The sequence below is a fragment of the Artemia sp. Qi Xiang Cuo genome, chromosome 10 (assembly GCF_049724085.1).
Source record: "Artemia sp. Qi Xiang Cuo chromosome 10, ASM4972408v1, whole genome shotgun sequence".
Classification (NCBI taxonomy): Eukaryota; Metazoa; Arthropoda; class Branchiopoda; order Anostraca; family Artemiidae; genus Artemia; species Artemia sp. Qi Xiang Cuo.
In genome coordinates, this window is record NC_142803.1 from 16033584 (window position 1) to 16060186 (window position 26603).

The 26603-nt window shown below is 35.9% G+C and overlaps 1 protein-coding gene and 1 pseudogene across 1 annotated transcript; both read left to right on the forward strand.

Annotated features, from left to right (window-relative positions):
- The window catches only part of LOC148947511 (uncharacterized), a 38184-nt pseudogene extending 22815 nt beyond the window's left edge, over positions 1–15369 (forward strand).
- A 2180-nt stretch (positions 15370–17549) lies between these two features.
- LOC148947512 (uncharacterized) lies at positions 17550–18251 on the forward strand. Its single transcript, XM_089095917.1, has one exon. It carries the CDS (start codon positions 17550–17552, stop codon positions 18249–18251), a length of 702 nt encoding a protein of 233 aa, XP_088952043.1.
- The last annotated feature ends 8352 nt before the right edge of the window (positions 18252–26603 follow it).

Consider the following 26603-nt stretch of genomic DNA (forward strand, 5'->3'; position numbering starts at 1 on the left):
GACGACGCACAAGTGGGTGTTACGTAATTGCAATACAAACACGGGTGTTACCTAATGACGGAGCACACACGAGTGTTACGTGAGGACATTGCACAAGTTATTGTTACGTAATGATAGCGCAAACGTGGGGTGTTACATAATACCTATTGTGATTTCATTTTCTTTCAAGATGTTGTTTCTTCTTCGAGACGTTCAAGGCGCTTTTTTTCCAAGACATTTTTCAAGAGGGTTCTTTCTTTAGTTCTTACGTAATGGAGAATGGCTACGAATGACACATTCTAACGTGACATATTTCTTCAGAACCTGTGGGGGACCCCCCCCCCCACTTTCAACTCAGCACGACGCATGCGTGTGCGATACTTAATGACAGCGCCAGGCAGAGAAATTTTATCAAGAGATTTTTCAAGAGTTTTTTTCGAGACGTTTTTTATCTTTCAATGCGTTTTTTCTTTAGTTCTTATATAATGAGGAACGTTTGTGGATGACGCATTCTAACGTAACCTGTTTCTTCAAAACCCGTGGGGGACCTCCCGCTTGTAATTGAGAACAGAACACATGCACGTCTTACGTAGTGACAGGCCCAAGTAGGGGAATTTCATCAAAAAAATTCTCTTCAAGACGTTTGAAGACACTTCAAGAAATCCCAAAACGCTTAGGAGACATTTTTATTCTAGATGTTTAAAGACATATCAAGACTTTAATTTCTTCAAAGACATTTCTATTCAACATTTCTTCAATTCTTATGCAATGGGAAATTTCTTATGGATAACACATTCTAACGTGACCTATTTCTTTGGAGCTTGCGAGGGGCCCCCGCTTGTACCAGAGGAGGAAACACACGTGGGTTATTACATAACACTTGTTTAGGTTTAATTTTTCTTTCAATAAATTTTTCACAGGGGGCTATTACACTCCAGTGATTTCTGTTCCCATTAGGAACATTTCCATTCAATGGAACAGCACCCTTGACCAGCAATGTATTTCTAATATTATGCTTCGGGTAATAAATTCTCAATCGATTAAATAATTTCCAAGCCTTTTGACATGAGAGCCAAAGCGCCCCACTACTATTGGCTATTACACTATCAAATATACCTGCCACTTTTCCCCATTAGTCCAAACTAGGCAAGTTAAGTTTCATAGCAGGTGTCATGTAGTTTTGTTTTTAGATATTCCATTGCGTAAATTTATACATATTGAAGGTTCTTCAAGGAACATGGAATTTAAAAAGACACAGACCATTGTAAATTACACAATTTACTGATAAAAAACGTTATAAAATCATGAAATCACAGAAAAATCAGTTAAAACATCATGAACGTAAAAAAAAACATGAAAAGGCCTATAAAGTACAACAACGCTGTAAAACCACGAAATCACAGAAAAAGCAATTAAAAACACGAAAAACTAAAAACAAAACGTGGAAAAAGACTTGGATAAAAGGTGGATAAAAGGATAAAATTAAGATACTCTATTATTTTTTATTTCTGAGAGCTTTAAGGAAATGCCGCGTTTCATTGAGGGACATAACTGTGCCCCCGGCCCCCGTACTCATGCACACATTTGAATAGTGCTTTCTCTTCAAATTTCACATGATCTCGCTAGAGGTAGATTTAACCCTTAGTAAGATATTTTATTATTTATTGTTTCTGAGAGCTTTAGCGAAATGCCGTTTTTCTAGAGGTAAATTTAATCCCTATTAAGATAACCTGAGAGCCTTAACGAAAAAACCATGTTTCTTTGAGCCAAGACTAAGAATATTCAAGCCAACGGGGCCCCTAGCGAGCAATTCAAACGGGATCCCTAGCAACCAATTTCATCAGCTTTTTGACGTTTTAAGACATTTCAACATGTTTTCTAAGAAATTTTTCTTCAATATATTTCAAGACATTCCAATACGTTTTTCAAGATTTCATTGGTTAGTATGCTTGAAAAAACCTAAGATATGGGGGAAACCTTCAAGGGGCAATAGTATAGGGCTCCAATGAATCCAATTGAACCAGGACCCTAGCCAGCAAATCAAACGGAGTCCCTGAACCACCGGAGGAGCCTATGAACCAATTCCACCCGGACCAAAGCATTCAATTCAACCTGGCACTTGCGAGAAATTCCACCGTGGGCCCTAACCTAACCACCAGAGGACCCTATTAGCAACTTTAAACGAGACCCAAGCATCCAATTCAACGGGATACCTAGCGAGAAATTCCATTAGGGCTCCTCTAACCTAACCACAAGAGGACCCTAGCAGCCAATTCAACCGGGACCCAAACATCCAATTCAACCGGGGCCCCTAGCGAGCAATTCCAACGGAGGGTCCAAACCTAACCGTTTGAGTACCCTAGCAAGCAATTCAACCGGGCCCGATTCATTGTTCATGGAACTTGTAGGATGCTGAATTTTATTCTTGCAACTTGTGCATGCTAAATTGTTTTTCATGAAACTTGTTGCATGCTGATTTTTCTCTTCGTGAAACTTGTAGATTGATTTCTCTTTTCGCGAAACTGATTTTGTTCAGGGAAATTGTTGCATGCTGAGTTTTGTTTGTGGAACTTGTAGCAGGCTGATTTTTTATCACGAGACTTGTTGCATTTTGTTTTTTCTCTTCGTGAAACTTTTTCTCCTCCCGAATGTTTCTTTTTATGGAAATTGTAGCGTGCTGATTTGTGTTCGTGGAACTTGTTGAGTGCTATTTTTTCGTGAAGCGTTTTGTCTGTTGGTTTTTATCTTCGTAAAACTCACACACTGATGTTTCTCCTCGTGCAACTGATTTTGTTCATGGAACTTGTTGACTAATGATTTTTGCTCGTGGGACTTGTTGCAAGCTGATCTTTTTGTTTCTAAAATTTGTTGCATGTTGAATTTTTCTCTCCATGAAGATTTCTTTTCGTTTTTTTTGTTCTCATATTTTTTTTCTCATCGTGAAACTGATTTTTTTCACAGAACTTGTTGCTTGTTGCGTCGTGATTTTTTTTTGTCTATTTTACCTCTGTCAATGTTTCGAAGTGCATTTTAGAAGTTTTTTTCGTTTGAAATATATGTCTTAGTACGTTTTTTAAGTGTGATGTCGTGGTTTATCTTGTTTGTATTATATTTGTTCATGTTTCAAAGTGCATTTTGAAAGTTTTCTTGTTTGAAAAGTATGACTTAGGGTGTTTTTGTAGTATTTTGTCGTGGTTTATCTTGTGTGTGTTACCTCTGTTGATGCTTCAAAAATGCATTCTGAAGTTTTTTTCGTTTGAAAGATATGACTTATGTTCTTTTGTAGTGTTGTGTCGTGGTTTATCATGTTTGTGTTACCTCTGTTGATGTTTTCAAAGTGCATTTCGGAGTTTTTTTTCCTTTGTAATGTATGACGGGATATTTTTGACGGGATATTTTTTTGTTTCGTGCTATGTCTTGTCCGCATTATCTTTGTTGATGTATTAAAGTACATTTTGGAAGTTGTTTCGTTTGAAACGTATGACTTAGGATATTTTTATACTGTTACGTGTTGGTTTATCTTGTTTCTGTTACCTATGTTGACGTTTCAAAGTGCATTTTGGATTTTTGTCGTTTGAAAAGTATGACTTAGGATATTTGTGTACTGTTGTGTCGTGGTTTATCTTGGCTATTTTACCTCTGTTAATTCTTCAATGTGCATTTTGGAAGGTTTAGTTCGAAAAGAATAACTTAAGATAAATTTTTGTACTGCTGTGTCGTGCTTTATCTTGTCTGTGTCTTCTCTGTTGATGTTTTAAAGTGCATTTTGAAGGTTTTCGTTTGAAACCTGTGACTTAGAATATTTTTGTCGTGTTGTGTCTTTGTTCATCTTGTGTTTGTTACCTCTTTTGATGTTTCAAAATACATTTTGGAAATTTTCTCGTTTGAAACGTATGACTTGGGATATTTTTGTAATAAGGTGTTTTGGTTTATCTTGTCTGTGCTTCCCCTGTTGATTTTTCAAAGTACATTTTGGAAGTTTTGTTTCGTGTGAAACATATGATTTAGGATAATTTTTGTAGGGTTAATTCATAGTTTATCTTGACAGTGTAACCTCTGTTGATGCTTCAAATTGCATTTTGGAAGTTATTTCGTTTGAAACACATGACTTAGGATATTTTGTAGCGTCGTGTCATTGTATCTTGTTTTTTTTACCTCTGTTGATGTTTCAAAGTGCATCTTGGAAAGTTTTTTTTTGCATGAAACGAATGACTTAGGAAATTTTTTTAGTGAGGTATAGTTGTTAATCTTGTTTGTGTTACTTATTTTGATGTTTGAAAGTGCATTTAGAAGATTTGCGTTTGAAATGTATGGCTTAGGATTTTTTCCAGAGTTATATGGTGGTGTATCATGTCAGTGTTACCTCTGTTGATGTTTCAAAGGGCATTTTGGAAGTTTTTCGTTTGAAACGTATGATTTTGAGTTTTTTTGTAGTGTAGTGTCGTGGTTTATCCTGTCTCTGTTACCTCTGATGGTGTTTCAAAGTTCATTTTGGAAGTTTTTTTTTCGTATGAAACGAATGACAGGATATTTTTGTAGCGAGGCTTAGTGGTTTATCCTGTTTGTGTTACTTATGATTATGTTTGAAAGTGAATTTAGAAAATTTTTCGTTTGAAACGTTTGGCTTAGGATTTTTTCTAGAGTTGGCTCGTGGTGTATCATGTCTGTGCTACCTCTGTTGATGTTTCAAAGTGCATTTTGGAAGTTTTTTCGTTTATAACGTATGCTTTCGAATATTCTGTAGTGTAGTATCGTGGTTTATCCTGTCTGTGTAACCTCTGTTGACGTTTCAAAGTGAATTTCGTAAATTTTTAGTTTGAAACGTCTTAATTAGGATATTTTTTGTAGTGTAGTGCAGTGGTTTATCTTATTTGTGTTGCCTCTGTTGATTTTTCAAAGTGTATTTAAAAGTTTTTTTCCGTTTGAAAAATATGACTTAGGATATTTTTTGTAGTGTTGAGTCGGGGTTCATCTTGTCTCTGTTACCTCTGTAGATGTTTCAAAGTGCACTGTGGAAGTTTTTTGTTTGAAACTTGTGACTTAGGATGTTATTGTTGTGTTATATCGGGATTTACCTTATTAGTGTTACCACTGTTGATGTTTCAAAGTAAATTTTGTAAGTTATTTCGTATGAAACCTATGACTTAGGATATTTTTGTCGTGTTGTGTCTTTGTTCATCTTGTGTTTGTTACCTCTTCTGATGTTTCAAAATACATTTTGGAAATTTTCTCGTTTGAAACGCATGACTTGGGATATTTTTGTAATGCGGTGTTTTGGTTTTTCTTGTCTGTGTTTCCCCTTTTGATGTTTCAAAGTACATTTTGGAAGTTTTGTTTCGTGTGAAACATATGATTTAGGATAATTTTTGTAGTGTTAATTCATAGTTTATCTTGACAGTGTAACCTCTGCTGATGCTTCAAAGTGCATTTTGGAAGTTTTTTCGTTTGAAACACATGACTTAGGATATTTTGCAGCGTTGTGTCATGGTATCTTGTTTGTGTTACCTCTGTTGATGTTTCAAAGTGCATCTTGGAAGGTTTTTTTTTTGCATGAAAGGAATGACTTAGGATATTTTTGTAGTGAGGTATAGTTGTTTATTTTTGTTAATTATTTTGATTTTTGAAAGTGTATTTAGAAGATTTTTGTTTGAAACGTATGACTTAGGATTTTTTCCAGAGTTATATGGTGGTGTATCATGTCAGTGTTACCTCTATTGATGTATGAAAGTGGATTTTGGAAGTTTTTGCGTTTGAAACGTATGATTTAGAATTTTTTTGTAGTGTAGTGTCGTGGTTTATCCTGTCTCTGTTACCTCTGATGGTGTTTCAAAGTTCATTTTGGAAGGTTTTTTTTCGTATGAAACGAATGAATTAGGATATTTTTGATGCGAGGCTTAGTGGTTTATCTTGTTTGTGTTACTTATGTTTATGTTTGAAAGTGAATTTAGAAAATTTTTCGTTTGAAACGTGTGACTTAGGATTTTTTCTAGAGTTGGCTCATTGTGTATCATGTCTGTGTTACCTCTGTTGATGTTTCAAAGTGTATTATGGAAGTTTTTTCGTCTGTAACGTATGCTTTCGAATATTCTGTAGTGTAGTATCGTGGTTTATGCTGTCTGTGTTACCTCTGTTGACGTTTCAAAGTGCATTTTGTAAATTTTTCGTTTGAAACGTCTGACTTAGGATATTTTTTGTAGTGTAGTGCAGTGGTTTATCTTATTTGTGTTCCCTCTGTTGATTTTTCAAAGTGTATTTAGAAGTTTTTTTCCGTTTGAAAAATATGACTTAGGATATTTTTTGTAGTGTTGAGTCGTGGTTCATCTTGTCTCTGTTACCTCTGTAGATGTTTCAAAGTGCACTCTGGAAGTTTTTTGTTTGAAACGTGTGACTTAGGATGTTATTGTAGTGTTATATCGGGATTTATCTTATCAGTGTTACCACTGTTGATGTTTCAAAGTAAATTTTGTAAGTTTTTTCGTATGAAACGCATGACTTAGGCTGTTTTTTTGTACTGTTGCGGCGTAGTTTATCTTGTCTATGCTACATCAGTTGATGTTTCAAAGTACATTTGGAAGTTTTTGTTTAAAAATTATGGCTTAAGATGTTTTGGTAGTGTTGTGTCATGGTTTATCATGTCTGTGTTACCTTCGTTCATATTTCACACAAAATCGATCTATTTTTTCTTCTGATTCAGCCCTTTTCATACAAGCAAATAAGTTAGTCACCAAATCAAAATTTTGAGATAGCCATTTTGTTCAACACAGTCAAAAACCTAATAAATATGACTTTGAGGATGACTTAATCTCCCACAGTTCCCGGCGGAAGGGCTGCAAGCTATGAGCTTTGCCCATTGTTTACATTTAGTATTGGTTATTGGAAATATACAGACGTTCTCATGAGGGATTTTTTTCTGGTGGGGGCGGGGGTCAGAGTCGGGGGTTACTGGGGAGGATCTTTCCATTGAGGATGTTTCCTTGGGGGAAGAGACATTTATATGGAGGGGGCACCGGATTTCCCAGCATTACTTAAAACAACGATCAGAAATTAAATAATAAAACTAATTTTTTCAACTGAAATTAAGGAGCAACATTAAAATTTAAAACGAACAGAAACTATTATGTATGTGAGGGGGTCGCCACCAAGTCAGTACCTCTCTCTTTACGCTTAAGTTTTTTTAGTACTTTCGAAAGAGCTATCTATTCTAATTAACCGGCCTTTGTGATTCAGGGGTTTGTGATTCAAACAAATTTCAAACTTTAGCGTAAAGGTCGAGGTATTGACTAGGGGGCGAACTACCTAATGTACGTAACAAAAACATATGAATAAAGAAGTTCGTTACATAACTTAATTCGTAAGTTACGTCAGAAAAAAAATTCTAGAAAGCCATTTAGCCAAAATATAAGAAAGTAAAATGAATATGCAAATTTCCTTTTAATTTTTCATGTACGCTGAGCCGAAATCAAAGCTTCATTAATTCAAAAAAGTTCAGAAATTGAATTATAAAAACAAGTTTTTAACTGAAAGTAAGGAGCGACATTAAAACTTAGAACGAACAGAAACTATTCCGTATATGAATGGGGCTCTTCCCTCCTCAACGAATCGCTCTTTGCGTTAAAGTTTGACTCTGTCTCAAAACTTTAGTTTTTAAAAAAATAATAAACTTTAGTGTGAATAGCGAGGCGTTGAGGAGGGGACAACGGGTTTCATATACTAAATAATTTCTGTTCGTTTTTAGTCTTAATGTCGCTCCTTACTTTCAGTTAAAAAAAATGTTTTTTTATTTAACAATGAATAGACCTTGAGCGGATTTCCATTTGTATACTTTTGGAATCGGCAACATTTCTGCTCACTAAGCATAAATGGGTGTATCCCTTTTGACTTTTAACATTAAAAAGGTTTTTTTTACCTTTGAAAGGGCAAACAATTTTCATGACATATTTTTTTTTAGGTTCAGTCCTAACTCGTCACTGGGACAACAAAAGATAAATGTCATAAAGACTAAAGTTATTACAGAAATTTTTATGGACAAAAAGCAGTGTTAAATCTAACTAATTTGTTTTCATTGTGGATTTTTAAGGTTCCGCCAAGCAGCACAGACGAAAATAGGATATTTCACTTCAAACTTGTCTTTGAGAACTAATATCTTTGAGAAAAAATTTGTCTTTGAGAACTAACACATTGTTTATGTTGGAATATGTATGTACAAAAAACAGTGTTAAATCTTACTAATTAGTTTTCATTGCTGATTATCAAGGTTCCGCCAAGAAGCACAGACGAAAATGTGATACTTCCCTACAAACTTGTCTTTGAGAACTAATGTCCTTGAGAAAAAATATGTCTTTGAGAACTAATACATTGTTAATGTTGCATTTTTATATACAAAACGCAGTGTTAAATTTAACTAATTAGTTTTCATTGCTGATTATCAATGTTCTGCCAAACAGCACAGACTAAAATGTGATACTTCCCTAGAAACTTTTCTTAGAGAACTAATGTCCTTGGAAAACAACTTGAGAAAAACTTGAGTCCTTGAGAAAAAAGTTGTCTTTGAAAACTAATACATTGTTAATGTTGGAATTTGTAAGGACAAAAAGCAGTTTTAAATCTAACTAATTAGTTTTCATTGATGATTATCAAGGTTCCGCCAAGCAACACAGACGAATATGTGACACTTCCCTACAAACTTGTCTTTGAGAACTAAGGTACTTGAGAAAAAATTCGTCTTTGAAAACTAACACATTGTTAATGTGGGATTTTTTTTTATTTACAAAAGCAGTGTTAAATCTAACTAATTTGTTTTCATTGTTGATTATCAAGGTTCCACAAAGCAGCAGAGACAAAAATGTGATACTTCCCTGCAAACCTATTTTTGAGAACTAATGTCCTGCGGAAAAAATTTATATTTTAGAACTAACACATTGTTAATGTAGGATTTTTATATACAAAAAGCAATGTTAAATCTAACTAATTAGTTTTCATTGTTGATTATCAATGTTTTGCCAAGCAGCACAGACGAAAATGTGATACTTCCCTACAAACTTGTCCCTGAGAACCAATGTCCTTGAGAAAAAACTTCAGAAAAACTTGAGTCCTTGAGAAAAAATTTGTCTTTGAGAACTAACACATTGTTAATGTTGGAATTTGTATATACAAAAAGCAGTTTTAAATCTAACTAATTAGTTTTCATTGTTGATGATCAAGGTTCCGCCAAACAGCACAGATGAAAATGTGATACTTCCTTACAAACTTGTCTTTGAGAGTTAATGTCCCTGAGAAAATATTTACCTTTGAGAACTAACAAATTCTTAATGTTCGAGTTCTTATATACAAAAAGCAGTGTTAAATCTAACTAATTAGTTTTCACTGTTAATTATCGAGGTTCCGCCAAACAGTACAGACGGAAATGTGATACTTCCCTACAAACTTAGGAAAGTTTGAAAAGATTATAAAAATATTTTTAACGAAATTTTGTAAGAGCCAAAAGAAATAATTTCTGAAAATTACAATATTCATTTATTAGCAGATACAACAGGGGTCTAGGAAGCAAAACAATTATCTTTAAATCCGTTTGGTACTTGGTTGTTCAAATTAAATGCTTGATATACGAAGACTACTTTTTAATTACCTTTTTTTGTTTTATTTAAGGTAATTCACAAACAATAGGTAGTAACAGTTATCTGTCGCTTGTGCAAAAATAATGTTACCAAAGAATTACCATTAACAATTTTTTTTTCGGATGAAGATTGTGGAAAGACGCTTCTTGTTATGTAGTCTTTAAACCTCACCTGTGTAGAAAATCAGTTTTCTCGCATAGAAGTAAAGAGAGGCGTTGAAAATTATAAGGAATTTGTATGAGTCTATATGTGAAGGGGGGCGCCACCTCATATTGCCCAACTCTTTGAAATAAACTTTATCTCTGGGATTTATTAGGAATAGAAGCTGGTGTTTACTGAAACACTAGCGTGGAGATATAGGAGGTGAGATTACTTCTCACATAAAATATAAATTGGGTTTATTTCAATTTTTAATATATCTCTTTACTTTTTTTGAAAAAACTTTATTTGGTTAATTAATATCCATTTTCAGCATTATGCTTTCTGAATGTCCTATACAAAGGGAGCTGTCATCTACCTCAAACTTTCATTGTTTTAACTAAAGTTAAACAATACAAATGAAAAAAGGGAAAACCACCTTTTATTTTATTATTTTTTAAGAGAGTAAAACTATTGTTCTTATCGAATATTTCAGCTCTATATCTAGGAGTGTATAAAAACACTTAAAATTAAATACATAAAACCAAAATAAATTAAACTTAACAAAAAATCTAAACAGTCCGGGCATCTTAATTTGAAGGAAGTTCAACCAGGACATAAAATCAGGAGAATTTTTCAATGCGATTCTCACTTTTTATGCATCTAACCTAGAAAGTCCTTTTGATACAAGTTCAATGGCTTTAACAATTGGTTTTGCAATTTATTAATCTTTTTTTAATTTACTTTAAGTGTAATGGGTTGAGTGAACATTTTCCCAAATCTCTTTTTAAAGAAATATTATTACTTAACAGAATTTTAATTACTATTGCCTCTTGAACTACTTGATTGATACACTAATGTTTACTAGTGACGGTGGTGTTTCAAAAAGTATTGCATGGCTAGGGTTTTCAATATATGGCTGTACACAGCAAAATCAAATATCAAGGAATACTATTAGAATTCAAAGTTTTGCTTATACTTAACATATACTTTTGCAGGAATTTTTGCGAATTTTGTTGGGTTCAACCCACATAATAATTGCCACAGTCACATGGTACTTGATACAACCCTTTTTGATGAGTGACTGGGGCCTTGCCCTTACCATAGATAAGTAAATTTAATTTTTTTATTTATTTGTAAGCACTACGCCCCTATTATGTAGTGTTAAAACTTTTTCTAATTTATTAGTACTTTTTTGAATGTACGCAATGTAGATTACATTTGAAGATTTATTAGGAACTTCATATAATACAAAATTTTTATTTTGTTTGAATTTCTTGTCAGCTGACTGCTAATTTTATTGCTAATGAATAGGGTAGGTTAGTCCTTCCAAAAAGTATATCTTTGATATAACTTAATTATGTTGTGAGACACTACGCAAATGTTTAAGACACGGTCCAAGAGAGAAGTTACAGTACCTCTTTGTACTGGTTGGGGGTGGTTAGATTTAATTTAGAAATATCTATTGTTTTGTGTGGATAATCTTTGAATAGTAAAATCTATTTTATCATTGTAACAAAGAATTAACAGAGATTAAACGATTTTAAAATCTGATATTCGATTTTTAGAGCAAAAAAAAACAGAGAAAAGAAAACAAATCAGGGTTGAACAGTTCCAGACCTATACTGCACACTCAAAATATGTATTCCCTTAACAATGTTTAAATTAACAATGGAAGGCGGTTTTCCATTAAATTGTGTTCTTGGGATATGCCAGAATCCTTTTTACTTCTTAACACTTCAGCATGTGAATGTAATATTTCATTTTAAAATCCAATTGTATCCGCAATAAGAGGGAAGCTGCAAGCCTATTAGTATTCAAGCTTTGTGTACAGATATATTCTTCCAAATCCAGAGAGATTAGGGATGAGTCCCCTTCCCCTCCATTTTGTCCACAATACTTGTTATGAAAAGGTGAAAAAATTTAGGCCTTAAAATTCCTTTCTTGACTCTCGCTTTTTAATCAATCATAGATAATTTAAAGTTAAGAAAAAAAAATCATCATGTTCCCCAACAAGGCTTTGTAGGCAGGAATAGAGGGAGAGGCCAAAGATCCATGGATTGCCCTCCACTGGTTGACATATACCTAGGCAAGATTATGTAATTGCTAGTATCTATGATTGCACAAATGATTTATTATTAGAACTGTTCAGTTATTAATCACAGCGTTGAAGCAAAGTTGTGAATGTCACATCTTGTGGAACTATGACTAAGTAAGATTTTCAACCAATACCATTTTGGCATTATTTGGCCCCAATTGGTGCCTCGCAGCAAAAAACAGATGAAATTTGTATTTTTATAAAAAAATTCTTCTTAAAACATGACTAAAGTCTTTAATTTCAATTCGAATTAACCCTCATCTTATATTATATAAAAGCTGGTTTCGAAAGATCACCTTAAATAATAATAAGGAAAAGTCACCTGCAACTACCTTTCTATAAGACAAAATTTCTAATTCATTTTTTTTTAGAGGAGCTTGAAATCTCTGGAAATTATAATTTTGAAAACTTTAATTTTGATTGCCTTTTTAGTGAACTTTCCTACTTTTTCAAGAATTTTCTTATGTTAATTATTTTTTATGAGTAAATTTTCTTTTCACATTTTTCCAATCCCCTTTATCCGCTTTCTTATATAATTTTGGGGCCAGGCTTAGGTTTTGAGTTGTTTTTTTTGTGGGGGGGGGAGGGGGTATATGGGATGTGCGAATAAATCGTCCAGTGTGCCAACAAATTCTGACGCATAAGCTAAGGACACTAAAAATGTAAGCTAAATTTCAAGGTATTGGCATTGCTTGCAGATACCTTGGAACCTTGGGTCGGAGTCCCTGTCAGCTGCGCCCATGCTCTCCTCTCAGAGTAACTAGAATCTTTAAGTTCAAACTTAAAACTGTATCTTACACCTCACTGTATTTTGCGTATGTACAAAGATTTACGCCAGGGGGACTAAGCTCTGACCGCCTTCTCGAATCGAATAAAAAATTAAAACCTTTCCCCGGCAAAAAAAAATTTAAGCCTCTTTGATATTATCATTAATTTAGGAAAAGCTTCATATCTGAAAAACCAAAGTAATTTAAACATGACGTAAGCATTAAAAACTTAAGCTATACAAAAGATTTGCAATTGTTTTCTTACGAAAATAACTAAAAAAAGTTCTTGCACAAATCATAAAAGAAAGCTAGAAAAATACGAAATCATACATGAAAGGAAAAAAGACCGGATAAAAATTGCCGAGATTATTTTAAACAAAATATAAAAAAAAATCAAAGCGCCTTTCGTATTAGCTTTGGTAAAGTTTCAAATTTGAAAAGCACAATGAATTTATAAATGAGAAAATTATTAAAAAATCAAAATGATGAAAAAGATTTGACAAATATTTTCCCACCTAAAAAATGAAAAAAAAGTATTGTACAAAAGTAATAAAAGAAGGCTAGGAATGAATGAATTTTAATTTTATTTTAACGATGATTGATTAAACCAAACGAACGAGTAATTTCAAATTCTCTGGATTTTATATATTTTGAAATAAGCATAAATCTCTCTTGTATTGATGTATTTTAACATATATTCTTGAGAGTTTTGGCTCTTATTTTCAAAGGTCAGTCTTTACCTACCTTTCATTACCGCGTATTTACTGTTGGGATTCAAGACTTGAAACATCCCCCTCTTTTCTATGGGTGAAAACCTGTATGTTTTGATCTAACACGTTTTGATCTAATTGTCATTTAAAATCCTTTTTTTTTATTCAATATGTTATTGCTCATATTTAAACGAATATCAGAAGGCAATATTCTTTCTACAAACACTTGTGTCTATTCCAGTTCCCCCCATGGTTATGGTCTCAAGTCAGTTAGAAGGTATTCCCCCGGGAGGGAAGTACTACTTGGATTTCACGTGGAAGTTTATCCAAAGGCTATATTTTACTGAACTACTGGAAGGGGAAAAATAGGCTACTTATAAACAGTAATTGCTTATTTCGGTAACAATATTTAAACTTTTACATTAGTACATGTACTCTGTTTGAAAAGGGAATACATTTTTTGAACAATCACTGTAAAATTAAATTATATTTTAATTTGGCTAGGTGTGACTTTTCAACTGAATTGAGAATGATATTCAAAAAATAAAGGAGATGATTTAAACTTTAAATTTGGCTTATCATTTCCCTAAACACATGCAATCAAAATTTTGAGATAGCAATTGTTTATCAGCGTAGCTGAAAGGTCCAGAGAATATTTCTTTGAGGATGAAAGCCCCCGTCACCACAGCCCTCAGGGCAAGGTTTGTAAGTTATGCCCTGGAGGCATTTAAGGTTTTATAGAAAGGGTGATCGTATAAAATTGGAGGAAGCTCATTTGATCGAAAGTCAGAAGATCTAGTGCCCTTTTTAAGTTTCAAAGTGATCGGAGGGCAGTTAACCCCCCTTCCCCCCCCCACACACGTCGTATTTTCCAAAAAGCATCGGATAATTTTGAATCAAAATAATTTTGCATCTGAAATTTTGGGATAGCCACTTGTTCAAAAACAGTCAAAAGATCACAGAAAAAGGCCTCTGGGGTTGACACTACCCCCTAGAGTCTGGGGGTGAGGGTTGTAAGCTATGCCCCGGAGCCATGTAAAATTCTTATGGAAGTAATGGTCGTTTGAACTTTATAAGAGGCTCTTTATTAGAAATATATTGTTCTAGTTTAGTGTAAAAGTCGAAAGTGATGGAGGGCAACTAGTCCTCTCCCCTACATACTCTTTTCCCCAAACGCATCCGATCAAAATTGTGAGATAGCCATTTTTATCACAATAGTCCAAGCAACATATAGCAACGTCTTCATGGTGGACACAATCCCCCAGAGCTCAGGGGCAAGTGTTGTGAGTTATGTACCAGGGCATATGAAGTTCTTATGGAACGGGTGGCTGCAGAAACTTTGGATCGGAAGGGGTTTGTTTGGTAGTAAATTGGAAGGCCTGGTGCCCTTTTTAAGAGTCAACAGTAAATGGAGGGTAACCATATTTCCCCATGCCTATCATTCCCCAAAACACATCCAATCAAGATTTTAAGAGAGCTATTTTGTTGAGAATTGTTGAAAGATCCAGTAAATATGTCTTCAGGGATGTCAACCTTCCCAGAGTCCTTGGGGCAATTCGTTCATTGTTTACATATAGTATATGCTATTAAGAAAGGTATGTATTTTGAACTTTACTTTCCAAAAAGACGAAGGACATTCAGATAAGCCTTTCAGGGAACGTTGAGTAGAGTGTTGAACTGAATCAAAATTCGTTATCCGTATACGGATTGTCAGAAGGGCTTAACTCAGGAATAACTGAGTATGTTAATTTAGAACTTTCAGGTAATAATAAGAGAGATGATCAAAAAGGCAATATTTGTGTGCTACCACTACTACTGCTACTAAACTACTACATGTCCAATATTGAGGGAAATAAATCACAAGATGCCGAGTGCATGTATTTTGTCAAAAGATTGTATCTCGAGGAATAATTTGGGCATTAAGATGCAGCTTTCTGAGTAGGCTTAAAGGGGAAGACCATCTGACCGAAAGGCAATATGTGCACGCAAGTAATAATACTACTGTCACTGCTACAGTTACTGCTGCTCCTAATTCAACTACTACTTCTATTGCAACTACTTGAACGGCTAAAAGCATTGAGATGAAAATTTCAAAAAGTATGTAAATATACAGGTAATCAAAAGGACAAATCAGAAATGCCGCTGCAATGGCTAATTGTATTAAGTTGAAACTTCCAGGACTTGATGAGAGGGATTTTCAGCTGACCATAAGGCAATTCGTTTTAATGCTCCTGCTGCTACTAGGACTACTGCTAATACTATTAATAATACTACTAGCAGTACCATTACTTCTGCTGTGGCTACTATTACAACTATACCTAATGGTATGAAGGTGAAGGAATTGGGAGGGGAGAAGGTGAAGTGAATCATAACACGCCATCTCTAAGTAAGTTGTCAAAACGGTGTAAGAGCAATATCTCAGGAATAGTTTGGCGTGTGGAGTTAAAACTAACAGGGCTTGTTATGGGGGATGTCGAACTAATCAAAGGGAAATATTTGCATTTTAATGCTAATTTTTCTACTCTATTAAGTAGAAACATCTAATTAAGACTTCTAAGGGTAAGTTGTGGCGGATAAGGGTAAGTTGTGGCGGATGGGTGTAAATGTCCAGAAAGAACAGTTGTTGTCTGTGAACCGTTTTAGACTTCCGAACGCTGCCCGGAATATACAGACACCTACAACTGTTGCGCCAGTTCTCGTTAAATTTGCAACTAAAGATACGGCGTATAATATTTTCAGAGCGAAATCAAAGCTGGCGAAATCAGGTGTATTCGTCACTGAATATCTTACGAAAATGAAAAAAGCGATTTTTGAAGGTGCGAGAAACAGATATGGTGTAAAAAACGTGTGGTCTGATCGTGACTGTGTTTACAAATGTGAGCAGGGTGATAGCCACCCAACACGAATCTGCTCACTTGTTGACACTCTTTAGTGTTTTAGTAAAAGTTGATTATTTGTGTTTTTTGTTTGTTTTATTTGTTTTTTCTTTCTTTTTTTTCTTTCTTCTTTTTTTTTTTGTTTGTTTTTTTTTTTTTAGAAAAGAGAAATTATTTTATTTCCTTACTTATGTTGAATGATTTTTCTTCATTTAATAGATTTAGGCGTAATCCGCTCTGTATTGAAGATCATTTAGAGGCTCAAATTAGAAGTGATGATTTGCCTATTATTAATTCAAAGCCTCTTCGTGAGAGTTTTTATATATTGCCGTGGCAAGTTAGTGGAGACACGTCGCTGTGTCTTTGCACGTGGAATTGGCACCTTACTACGGGGTATTTAGATGTTCTGCAGATGATTGAGATATCTTCCTCAAAATTTGATATAATGGGTATTTGTGAAACTTTTTTGAGTTCTGACCAATCTCTCTCGGCTTTTTCTTTCCTAGGATATGATTTGAGGTAGGGAACCGATCAACTATGAACCGAGGAGGCCTGGTATTTTTGATTAAAAAAAATATGAAGTATATGGTGAGGGAGGATTTGGGTGTATGGATAGAAGGTAAGATTGAAAGTTTTTGTTTGGAATTAGAAATTGGAAAAAGGAAAGTCTTAATTAGTGTGGTGTATAAGCCACCCAGTGCTCGCCTGGATGAGTTTGTAGCAGGTTTTGATGAGTTGATGAGGTTGGTTTCGTCTACAAGCATGGATTTTGTTTTGTATGGGTGATTTTAACTATAATCTTTTAGATCTTTCAGGTGATAATTTGGATTTTTTTAATTATATGATTTCAAGTGACCTTTACCCTTTAACTTGTCTACCTACCCGAATCTCTACTGATTCTGCGACCTTAATTGATAACGTTTTTGTGGGACCTAGCTATTTGAGTCAAAGCTTTGCAGATGTGATAGTATATCCAGGATCAGATCATCTTCCGGTAATTGCTCATGTGACGTGTCTGAGAAAATGACGTATCCTAGCAAAAAAAATACTGACACGTGAGCTGAAAAAGCAAAATCTGAATAACTTTGCCGAGGTGTTGAGCTGTATCAAGTGAGACTCAGTTCTGGGGATTTCTGGTGATTCTTCTCTAGCGTAAAATCAGTTCATGTATATTTTCCAACCGATTTATGAGAAAACATGCCCATTGCGCTTGACCAAACAAAAGAGGGACGATCCCCGCAAGCCGTGGATTACGGAGGCAATAATAGACATGATAAAAAAAGGAACTTGTTATATGAGCAATATCTTAATAGTCAGGATGACGCAGTTTTGCAGAGTTCAAGCGAGTGAGAAATAAGGTGAACAGTATGAGAAGGCAAGCAAAGAAAAAGTATTTTGAAGAAAAGTTTTCTGATAGTAAGAGAGATACCAAAGCCACATGGCAGGTTATTAATGAGTTTATGGAAAATCAGAAAAGTAGTCAGTCGCCTTGCATTGATATAAACGGAAGTTATGTGAGTGATAAAAATGTAGTCGCGAATCATTTTGGCCAGTTTTATTCTCAGGTTTGCTCGTCTGTTCAAGAGAGTGTAAGGTGGGACAGGGGAAATTTTATTAGCGAGGAATTCGTGGACTCTCGTGGAGACACTGTTGAGCTCCAGTTTGAAAAGTGCACAAGTGATGAAGTGATTCAAATAGTGAAAAATATAAAACCAAATTCTGCTCGAATAGATGGCGCGAATCTGAGAACTTTTAAAGCTGTGTTAATGCTTATACTACCATGTATTCTCCATATTATTAATTTATCAATGGTAACAGGTACCTTACCAGAAGTGTTGAAGCAAGCTAAAGTTATCCCGCTTTACAAAGGGGATGCCAGGTCAGATGCTGGAAACTGGAGACCAATATCGATGCTGCCTTTATTGTCAAAAATTTTAGAAAAAGTGATTCATCGCCGTCTATATGACCATCTCTCGAAACATAGCCTACTCAGTGACACCCCCAATTCGGGTTCCGATAAGGTCATTCCAATAGTCATGCTGCCATTCATCTTGTTGATTTGTAAATAATTGTTTAGTAAAAGGTGAAATCCCCCTAACAGTATGTTTTGATTTTAAGAAAGCATTTGACACTGTAGATTTTAAAATTTTATTGCAAAGATTAGAATGCTTAGGTGTTAAAGGAGTGAGTTTGAAGTGGTTTGAAAGTTAATTGTGTGGGAGGTCTATTAAAGTAATGATTGATGATGCTATTTCTTCCCCTTATCAAGTGTCGTGTGATGTGCCACAGGGATCGGTCTTTGGTCCACTTCTATATCTGGTTTATGTGGATAGCAGGAGGTTTTATATTCCAGATTGTTGCTTAACGTCATTCGCTGATGACACTGCAGTTACGTTTACTGTCGTTGTTTGGATAGTCTCGTGTTGAAAGTGAATTGTGTTCTGATAAATTTCCATGTTTTTACTAGTTTGAGTTGGTTATCAGTTAATGTTACAAAGACTAATTTTATTGTATATTCTAGAGTAGGCAAGCCCAGTTATATTGATGGTAGAATTCTGTTTAATATTAAGCCTGTAGTTCAACTCCAAGAAATCCGGTACTTTGGGTTTTACATTGATTGTAATTTTTCGTAGAAACGCCACAGTAATGTTGTTGCCGCAAAGGTTGCAAGTGGCCTTGGAGCGATTCGTCGTTTTAAAAATTTCTTACCTCAGAGTGTTTTATTGATTTTATACCATGCTTTGATCCACCCATATGCTTCGTATGGCTGTATGTTATGGGCAAGTAATTTTTATGTGAATTTTAAACGTGTTAAGACTCTTCAAAATAGAGCGATGCGTCTTATTGGTGGGTATGTTGAAGGTGTAAATAACACTTCAGCTTGCTTCAACAAGTTGCAAGTGTTGAACGTAGGACAGCTACGAGACTACCAAATAGGAATTTTTGCTTATCAATGCTGGAATGATGTTAGTCCAGAGGTTTTTCGTGATTATTTTAATGACAATAGGTCTTTGCACCATTATGAAACTCGTCATGCTAGTGATTTCATTGTTCCGAACAGAAGTGGAACCAGGGCCGGCTTCCATGCTAGATTTTAAGGACCTAATGCGTGGAACTCTATTCCGGAGAGCTTTCGGGTGGCTGAGCACCTGGGGTTATTTAAAAATAAATTGAAAAAATATTTGTTAGGTCAAGGTTCATAGTTTTTTTTTATTATTATTATTATTTATCTTTATTATTATTATTATTAAATGAAATGATGAGAGATTGATTTTTTTTTGGTTTTTAGTGTTTTTTGTTTTTTATTATTATTATTATTAATTTTTTTTTTTATAGTTAATCATTAATTATTAAATGAGTTGTATGTACCCGCCCAGTCGCAAGTGCTTTTTGGTATCTTTCTTGGGGCGGGTATTGGCATATTTGTTAAATGTATTTTGATGTTAAATAAAATGAACTGAACTGAACTGACAGAAGGCACTATGTTTATACTATTAATACTACGATTGCAGTTATGTAATTCAGGATACTAAGGACATTAAGGTGAAACTTTTAGGGAACGTTTTGAGGAAGTTTCAATTAAAGAAAAAACTATATGTGTGCAGGCTTTCAAAGGGGCATATAAGCATTCTCATAGGCAGCACCGCTTTATAATAGCTAGAAATGTCATTAGAACTTTTAAAGGAGCTAATTCGATAAAAATTAAAAATTCTAATGCCCCTTTTAATGGTAAACAGAGATTGGAGGCCAAGCAGGCTTTTCCAAAGCCGGTTCCTTTTCCAAACACAACCAGTCAAAATTTTGAGACAACTATTTCGTTCAGCATAGTAGAATGGTCTAAAATTAAATGTTACTTTAAAACTAAATCAAAAGTCACTAGTCATAAGGTTAGTCATAAGTTGATTCCTGGGGCTACTGCTAATGCTACTTCTACTCTTACAATTTAGATAAATCAAAAGAGGTATAAGTGTATCCAGGTTGTCAAAGAGCATAGATAGATTGTTCTGGAAATAATATTAAGTTTTATTTTTCAGGTGAAATTGAGTAGGTGTTAAATTAAATTTAAAAATACAATTTATGTCCAAATTAAAATTGTTGAAAAAGTATCTCCAACATGCAAATAGCAAGCCAAATTATAGATTCTTATAAAAAACAATGAAAATATACAAAATATTATTTTTTTTCAGGAAAAAGACTATATCAAAAACACCAAACAAAAAAAAAAATGATGGTATTATACTTTTTATTGTAATCTTTTGACGCTTTCTGCTGAAGAATTTTGGCACAATAAGGGTCAAAATTTTGCCGATAAAAATTCTCTGCTCTTCTTTGCCTTGCTAGTTAGATCCATCCTGGATCCACTACGTACTAGCATCAAAAGATACAATTTCATAAAATTTTATTCAGCGCGTCCCCAGGTGGCGGATAGGGGAACGTCCTCTAGATATGCAGGGCACCTCCCGGTAGGGAGGCGTGGACAAAGGGTAGACCCGGTCTCTGGGGGTCTTGAAATATAGCTGGAGCACCCACGTCTGGGGGCCATAAGTTCAGGCGGAGGAGGTGGAAGGCCCCTCTTATGTGCACTGGGCAGGGCCCATCGGCGTATGGATACGTCCCGCCAGTCACAAACCTTCTCCCAGCAATGGGAAAATTGCAGGTGATGCAGGACGCCAGAAGGGCACATTATCGGTAGTAGATATAGCCAGCCCCTGCTAGGGATGGAGAGTAGTGGCTTACCGCCGTCCTGAAATTAGCCAAGAAACCTTCTTTCCTATAAAACATGAAGTAAAAACGATCAAGAACAAGAACCAATGCCGGGGCATCTGCCCATGCGTCTAACCACGTCCGGGGCATCCGACGAAGTTACCGCGTCCGGGGCAACCGACGAAATTACCGCGTCCGGGGAAACCGACGATATGAGGACCGAGAATCTCCCTTTAACAATGTTGACAACTCCAAAACCGGAGGCTATGCTTTCTCCTAAATTGATTTTATCTGTTGGAACCCTGAACGTTAGGACGCATGCTAAACAAGGGAAAATAGATCTTGTCCTAAATGAACTAAACCGATATAAATGGGATATTGTAGGACTTTCAGAAACACATCTCCCTAGCGCCGGCGAAGAAAGGATCGGCAACACTATTCTGATAGTGTCTGGGAGAACCGATGGCATCCATCGCCAAGGTGTTGGCTTTTTGATGTCGACTAAGGCACGAAGATCCCTGATTTCCGTAACGCCTGTGTCAGAACGGTTCATTATGATACGAATGAAAGGATCACCGATCAAAATCACGATCATACAAGTCTACGCTCCTGACTACAGAAAACCAGATGAAGAGTCTGACACTTTCTACCTTCAATTGCAAAGCCTAATTGACGCAGTTCCCAAAAAACACCTTGTTGTTGTCATTGGCGACTTCAATGCTATTGTTGGTAACGATTCTGCTGGAAATGAAGATGTTATGGGTAAATTTGGCCTTGGACGGCTTAACAAGAGCGGAGAACGCCTTATTGAATTTTGCAGAGACAGTGATCTAGCAATTACCAATACTCTCTTCAAACATAGAGAACGTCGTAAGGCGACATGGACTTCGCCAGATGGAAAAACCCGTAATCTTCTTGATTATGTGCTAGTCTCTAGGCGGTGGAAATCATCTGTACTAGATACTGTCACCCTCGGAGGTGGCGATTTCGACAGCGACCATTCCCTCGTCATGTCTGCACTAAAGATACGCCTGAAATCTTTCGCAAAGCTGAATAATAGACCCGCTCGTTTCAAGACACATCAAAGACCCTCAAACTCGCCAAACCTACATCGATGAACTGTCTACTCAAATATCGGACCTTCTTTCTAATATTTCTGTAACTCTATCTAAAGAGGATATCAGTAAACTGGTCACAAACTCCTCTAAGATCATCAGCAAAGTAGCAATGTCCGCCCTAGGAACCAAAAAGGGTGATAAAAAGCCTTGGATAACCAACGAAATCATTTTATTATGTGCTGAGAAACGAAAACACCATAACAGGTCAGACAGAGAGAGCAGGGACAGATATAAGCAGTGTGACCGTACTGTAGAATAAGCCACCCGTAGAGCCCATCGCACCTACATTAAAGACAAATGTGAACAGTCTGAGGCTGATTTTAAGAAAGGCGATTCATACTTCATGTATAAGAGAGTTCGTGAGCTAACAAGCAAGAAAAGCCTCAGTTCTTGTGCACTGTTAGATAAAAATGGCTCTCAGATACAAAACATAGAAGGTATCCGATCGAGATGTATGGAGTATTTCAAAGAAAGGCATAATCCTGATATCTTTCCAAACCCTGCTGTCCTGGACCTCTTTCCCGTTACTGTCTCAGACCCCAGCCCACCTTCTCTCCGTTCTGAGGTCGAGGATGCCATCCAAGCGCTGAAGACTAACAAGGCCCCTGGCCCGGACGGGATACAGGCAGAACTGCTGAAAGTCCGGTGTGAACCACTTATAGATGATATCACACAAGATGGTTTCCGGTGCCTGGCAAAAGAGTCATTTCCCAACTTCTTGGTGCGAAGCCACAATTGTTCCACTACACAAGAAGTGGTCAAAGGCAATATGTGATAATTACCGTCCTATTAGCCTAACAAGTCAAACTGCCAAGATCTTCACCCGGATTATACTCCAACGGATGAGAGCCGTGTCATCCTTAGTCATCCAAGAATACCAAGCCGGTTTTCGCCCTGGGAGATCGACCGTTGATCAAATTTTCACTGTTCGGCAAATTTTAGAGAAATATCTGGAATTCGGTCGCAACCTGTATCAGCTCTTCATCGACTTTAGGCAAGCATTTGAACTTATTTGGAGAAATGGCCTGTGGCATATCCTCCTCCATTACGGAATCCCACGAAACCTAGTAGATCTTATCAAAGATATTTACTCAAAATTTGGGAGTCGCGTCATGACTAGTGAAGGTCTAACTGACAGTTTCCAGACTTCCGCAGGGGTCCTTGAAGGATGCCTTTTGTCTCCAGAGCTATTGAACCTTTTCTTCACAGCAGTCTTATCCCTGGTGGAGACAACTTGTGGCGCACGTATAGGGGATATTCAGATAGATAAGCTAGCCTACACCGACGATATTGACGAAATGGATGAAACACCCGAGGATCTACAAGCCGTTGCTAACGACGTCTTCGAAGCCGCTAGTTCTTTTGGAATGATCATAAATGTATCAAAAACAAATGCTATGTGCTGCTCACGAAAGCCGCAGGATATAGTAAAGCCAGACCTGAAAATTAATGGAGAGAGTATCCAGTGGGTTGACGAGTTCCCTTACCTCGGTAGTCTGATCACCAGCGACAACAGTCTATCACAAGACATTAAAAGACGTCTCGCCCTCGCGAGTTCCAGTTTCAAGGGCCTTATGCCCATATGGCGAAGCAAGGATTTGTCTCTGCGGCTTAAGACACGACTTTTTGATACGCTGATTATCCCCATCGCAATCTACTCATGTGAAACATGGACACTGAAGGTAAATGACAATCATCGACTCGCAGCATTTGAAACTGAGTGTCTCTGCCGCATCGTCGGGATCACTTACCTTGATAGAATCTCAAATGTCGAATTTCTCGAGCGCCTTAAAGTACAACAAACAATTCTCATGAAGATCCAGCTCCAGCAACTTCGATGGCTCGGTCGTGTACAACGGATGAGTCGGTCCCGTCAACCAAAAATCACCTTCGTAGGCCAAATTCACGGTTCTCGTCCTCGTGGTCGTTCCCCAAAAAGGTGGGAGGAAAACTTTGCACCTTACCGCCTCTCGGATCTTCTTCGCCTAGCAGAACACCGTGAAGCATACGAAAGGCACACCCACGCCGTTACGAAGAAACAGGCCCCAAGACGACCTTCAAGGACGGATGGGACTTAAGTCAAGTAAGTCAAGTCATTTGAACTTTTAAACAGAATAATTCAAATTCATTCGGTGGTCTATTTTAGTCTTGTTGAAAACACTCTGAATATTCTTATCCTTAAATTCTGAAAGGATGTGTTTTCATATCCTACAACAGGAATTCGTGGTGTCAAAAGTGATCGGAGGGGCCCCCTTTGACCTTTTTCCCTACACTCATCTGATCAAATTTTTGAGGTAGTGATTTTTTTCTTCAAAATTGCCCAAACGTCAAATATCCATAACTTAGGGGTTGAACCCCCCTCGCAGTTAGACGAGGGTTTTGTTAAATGTACGTTTAGACGAGGATTAAGTTAAGCGAGGATGAGTTCAACAGGTGTTGAGTTGCACGGAGATATAATTGAAGGGACTGGAGTGAAATGGGGTTGAATCGCACTGGGGTTGAGTTAAAGGAGGTTGATTTAAGCGGGAGTTCAGCTGAGTGAGGGTAGAGTTAAATAAGCTCAGTTGCATGTCATTCATTTAAATGTGGGTTCAATTACAGGCAAAGCCATTTTTCTTGCTTTTCTTGGGATCAAATATCTAAAAACAAATATGCAGATCAGGAATGGTTTTTTTAAGGTCGACAAAAACACTGGACAAACAAAATTTGGTGCGTAAAATTACCTCCATTCTTCAGCTCTATAAGACAAAATATGTAAATGAAAATGTAAATGGAACAAGATGTAAATGCAAAAAAAGGAAATTAAAAAAATTTGAATAGAGCAACTTAGATAAAACGAAACCGATAAAATAAAACGACATGGAAAGCCAAAACAACAACAAATTAAAAACCAAAAATCCCCTTCTTGATCCTCACTTCTTTATATTTTTTAAAATGTTTCTTTTGTTGTGTTTTTCAAGACATACAATTATTTTGAAGAGATTAATTTATCAGATAGTATCGTTTCTGTCTGGCACCATGTATGACAAGAAAAAATGGCTTTTTTTTTTTTTTTTTTTTTTTTTTTTTTAATTCCCACCTCCTCTCCTCTCGACAACTTTCAAATTTTCTTTAACAATATCTCATAATTTATTTAATGTCACCTACTCTTTTCTTAAAAAACATCTTCAAAAAAATCCATATATTAAATTTATATAAAATTGAGCATTCCAAAATATATCAGGTTATAAAAATAAGAGGTATACTACATTTCAAATTTCATATGCCTTTTAGGTTCATCCGATATCTCAAGCTGCCCTTCCCCCTTAGAGCACCCCCTTCATCGTGACCTTAAATTACACTTTTCAAATCTTTTTCATCAACAACTATTTCCCCCGATTTATAATTTACTTTTACCCCCATCCCCCAAAATAACAGTATATATATAAAAAAAAGAAAAAAAAAGAGAGAGAAAGAAATGAAAAACTCTACCTTTACAAAAAAATACTAATAGGTAGAATGTCTCATTATCCCTTCACTTCATTTCCTTTACCTTTATTACTCATCTTACCTTTCCCCTTTGGCTGCTCAATTCTCTTTAAACTTTATCTTTATCTTACTTTTAAAACTTCTCAAATCCCTTTAAAACTTTATCTTTATCCTACTTTTAATACTTATTTATAGAAAAAATGGCTTTTAATTTTCTCTAAAGCTACTAAAAACTTTGCAATCTTTAATAGATCATCCCGTTTCCACGATTCTAATACCCAGTGAAAATATAAAATTTGCAGCTTTTACCACTTTGAAGCTACTTACCGATGGTAGCCAACATAACAGATCCAAAAGCTGTAGTGTTTTCCCGGAACACAACTATAATGTTTGATCTGTGTCCCGAAAATAAAATCACGTACTAAAATAAAGTGTTTCAAGTTTTTTTCTTAGTAAGACCCTTGTAACCATTTAATTATTACGAGAAGGGTATTAAGAGAATAAAAAGCCACCTGCTTTTCAAGGGTAGTATTGCTCGTTATGATTTTTAATGTCGGTTTTACCTTGGATTTGAAAAAAAAACGTTTTCTTTTCAATTCAGCCACATGCTCATTCTCAAGCCAATTTTGTCGTCTAAGAACTTTTGCAACTATAGTGTTATTTTGTATGCCACTTAAGTGACAAAAATGGTCCTAGGCGTTTACCCATCCCCCGGCGTTTAATCCCCCTGAAAATACCGACCCCGGATATTACCTCTGGGAAATAACCCCTCCCCCCTGTGGAAAATACCCTCCTACGGAAAATACCCCCGGAAAATGCCCCTTCAAAAATACCCCTGTGGAAAATACCCTCCTACGGAAAATACCCCCGGAAAATGCCCCTTCAAAAATACCCCTGTGGAAAACACACCCAGAAAATACTCCCTTCCGGAAAATACCCCCCACCTCCCAATGGAAAATAAGGCTTTACAAATTTGAAAATTTCATTGGAGCTTGTTTTTTCCGTAGGGGGAAGGAATTTTGAGTACCTGTGTATTATACGCCACTCACTCAAGTCTACGCTGCGTAAAACTCGAGAACTGACCGGTTTCTACAATAATTTCTTTCAGCTTAGCATGAGGCAAGACAAAGA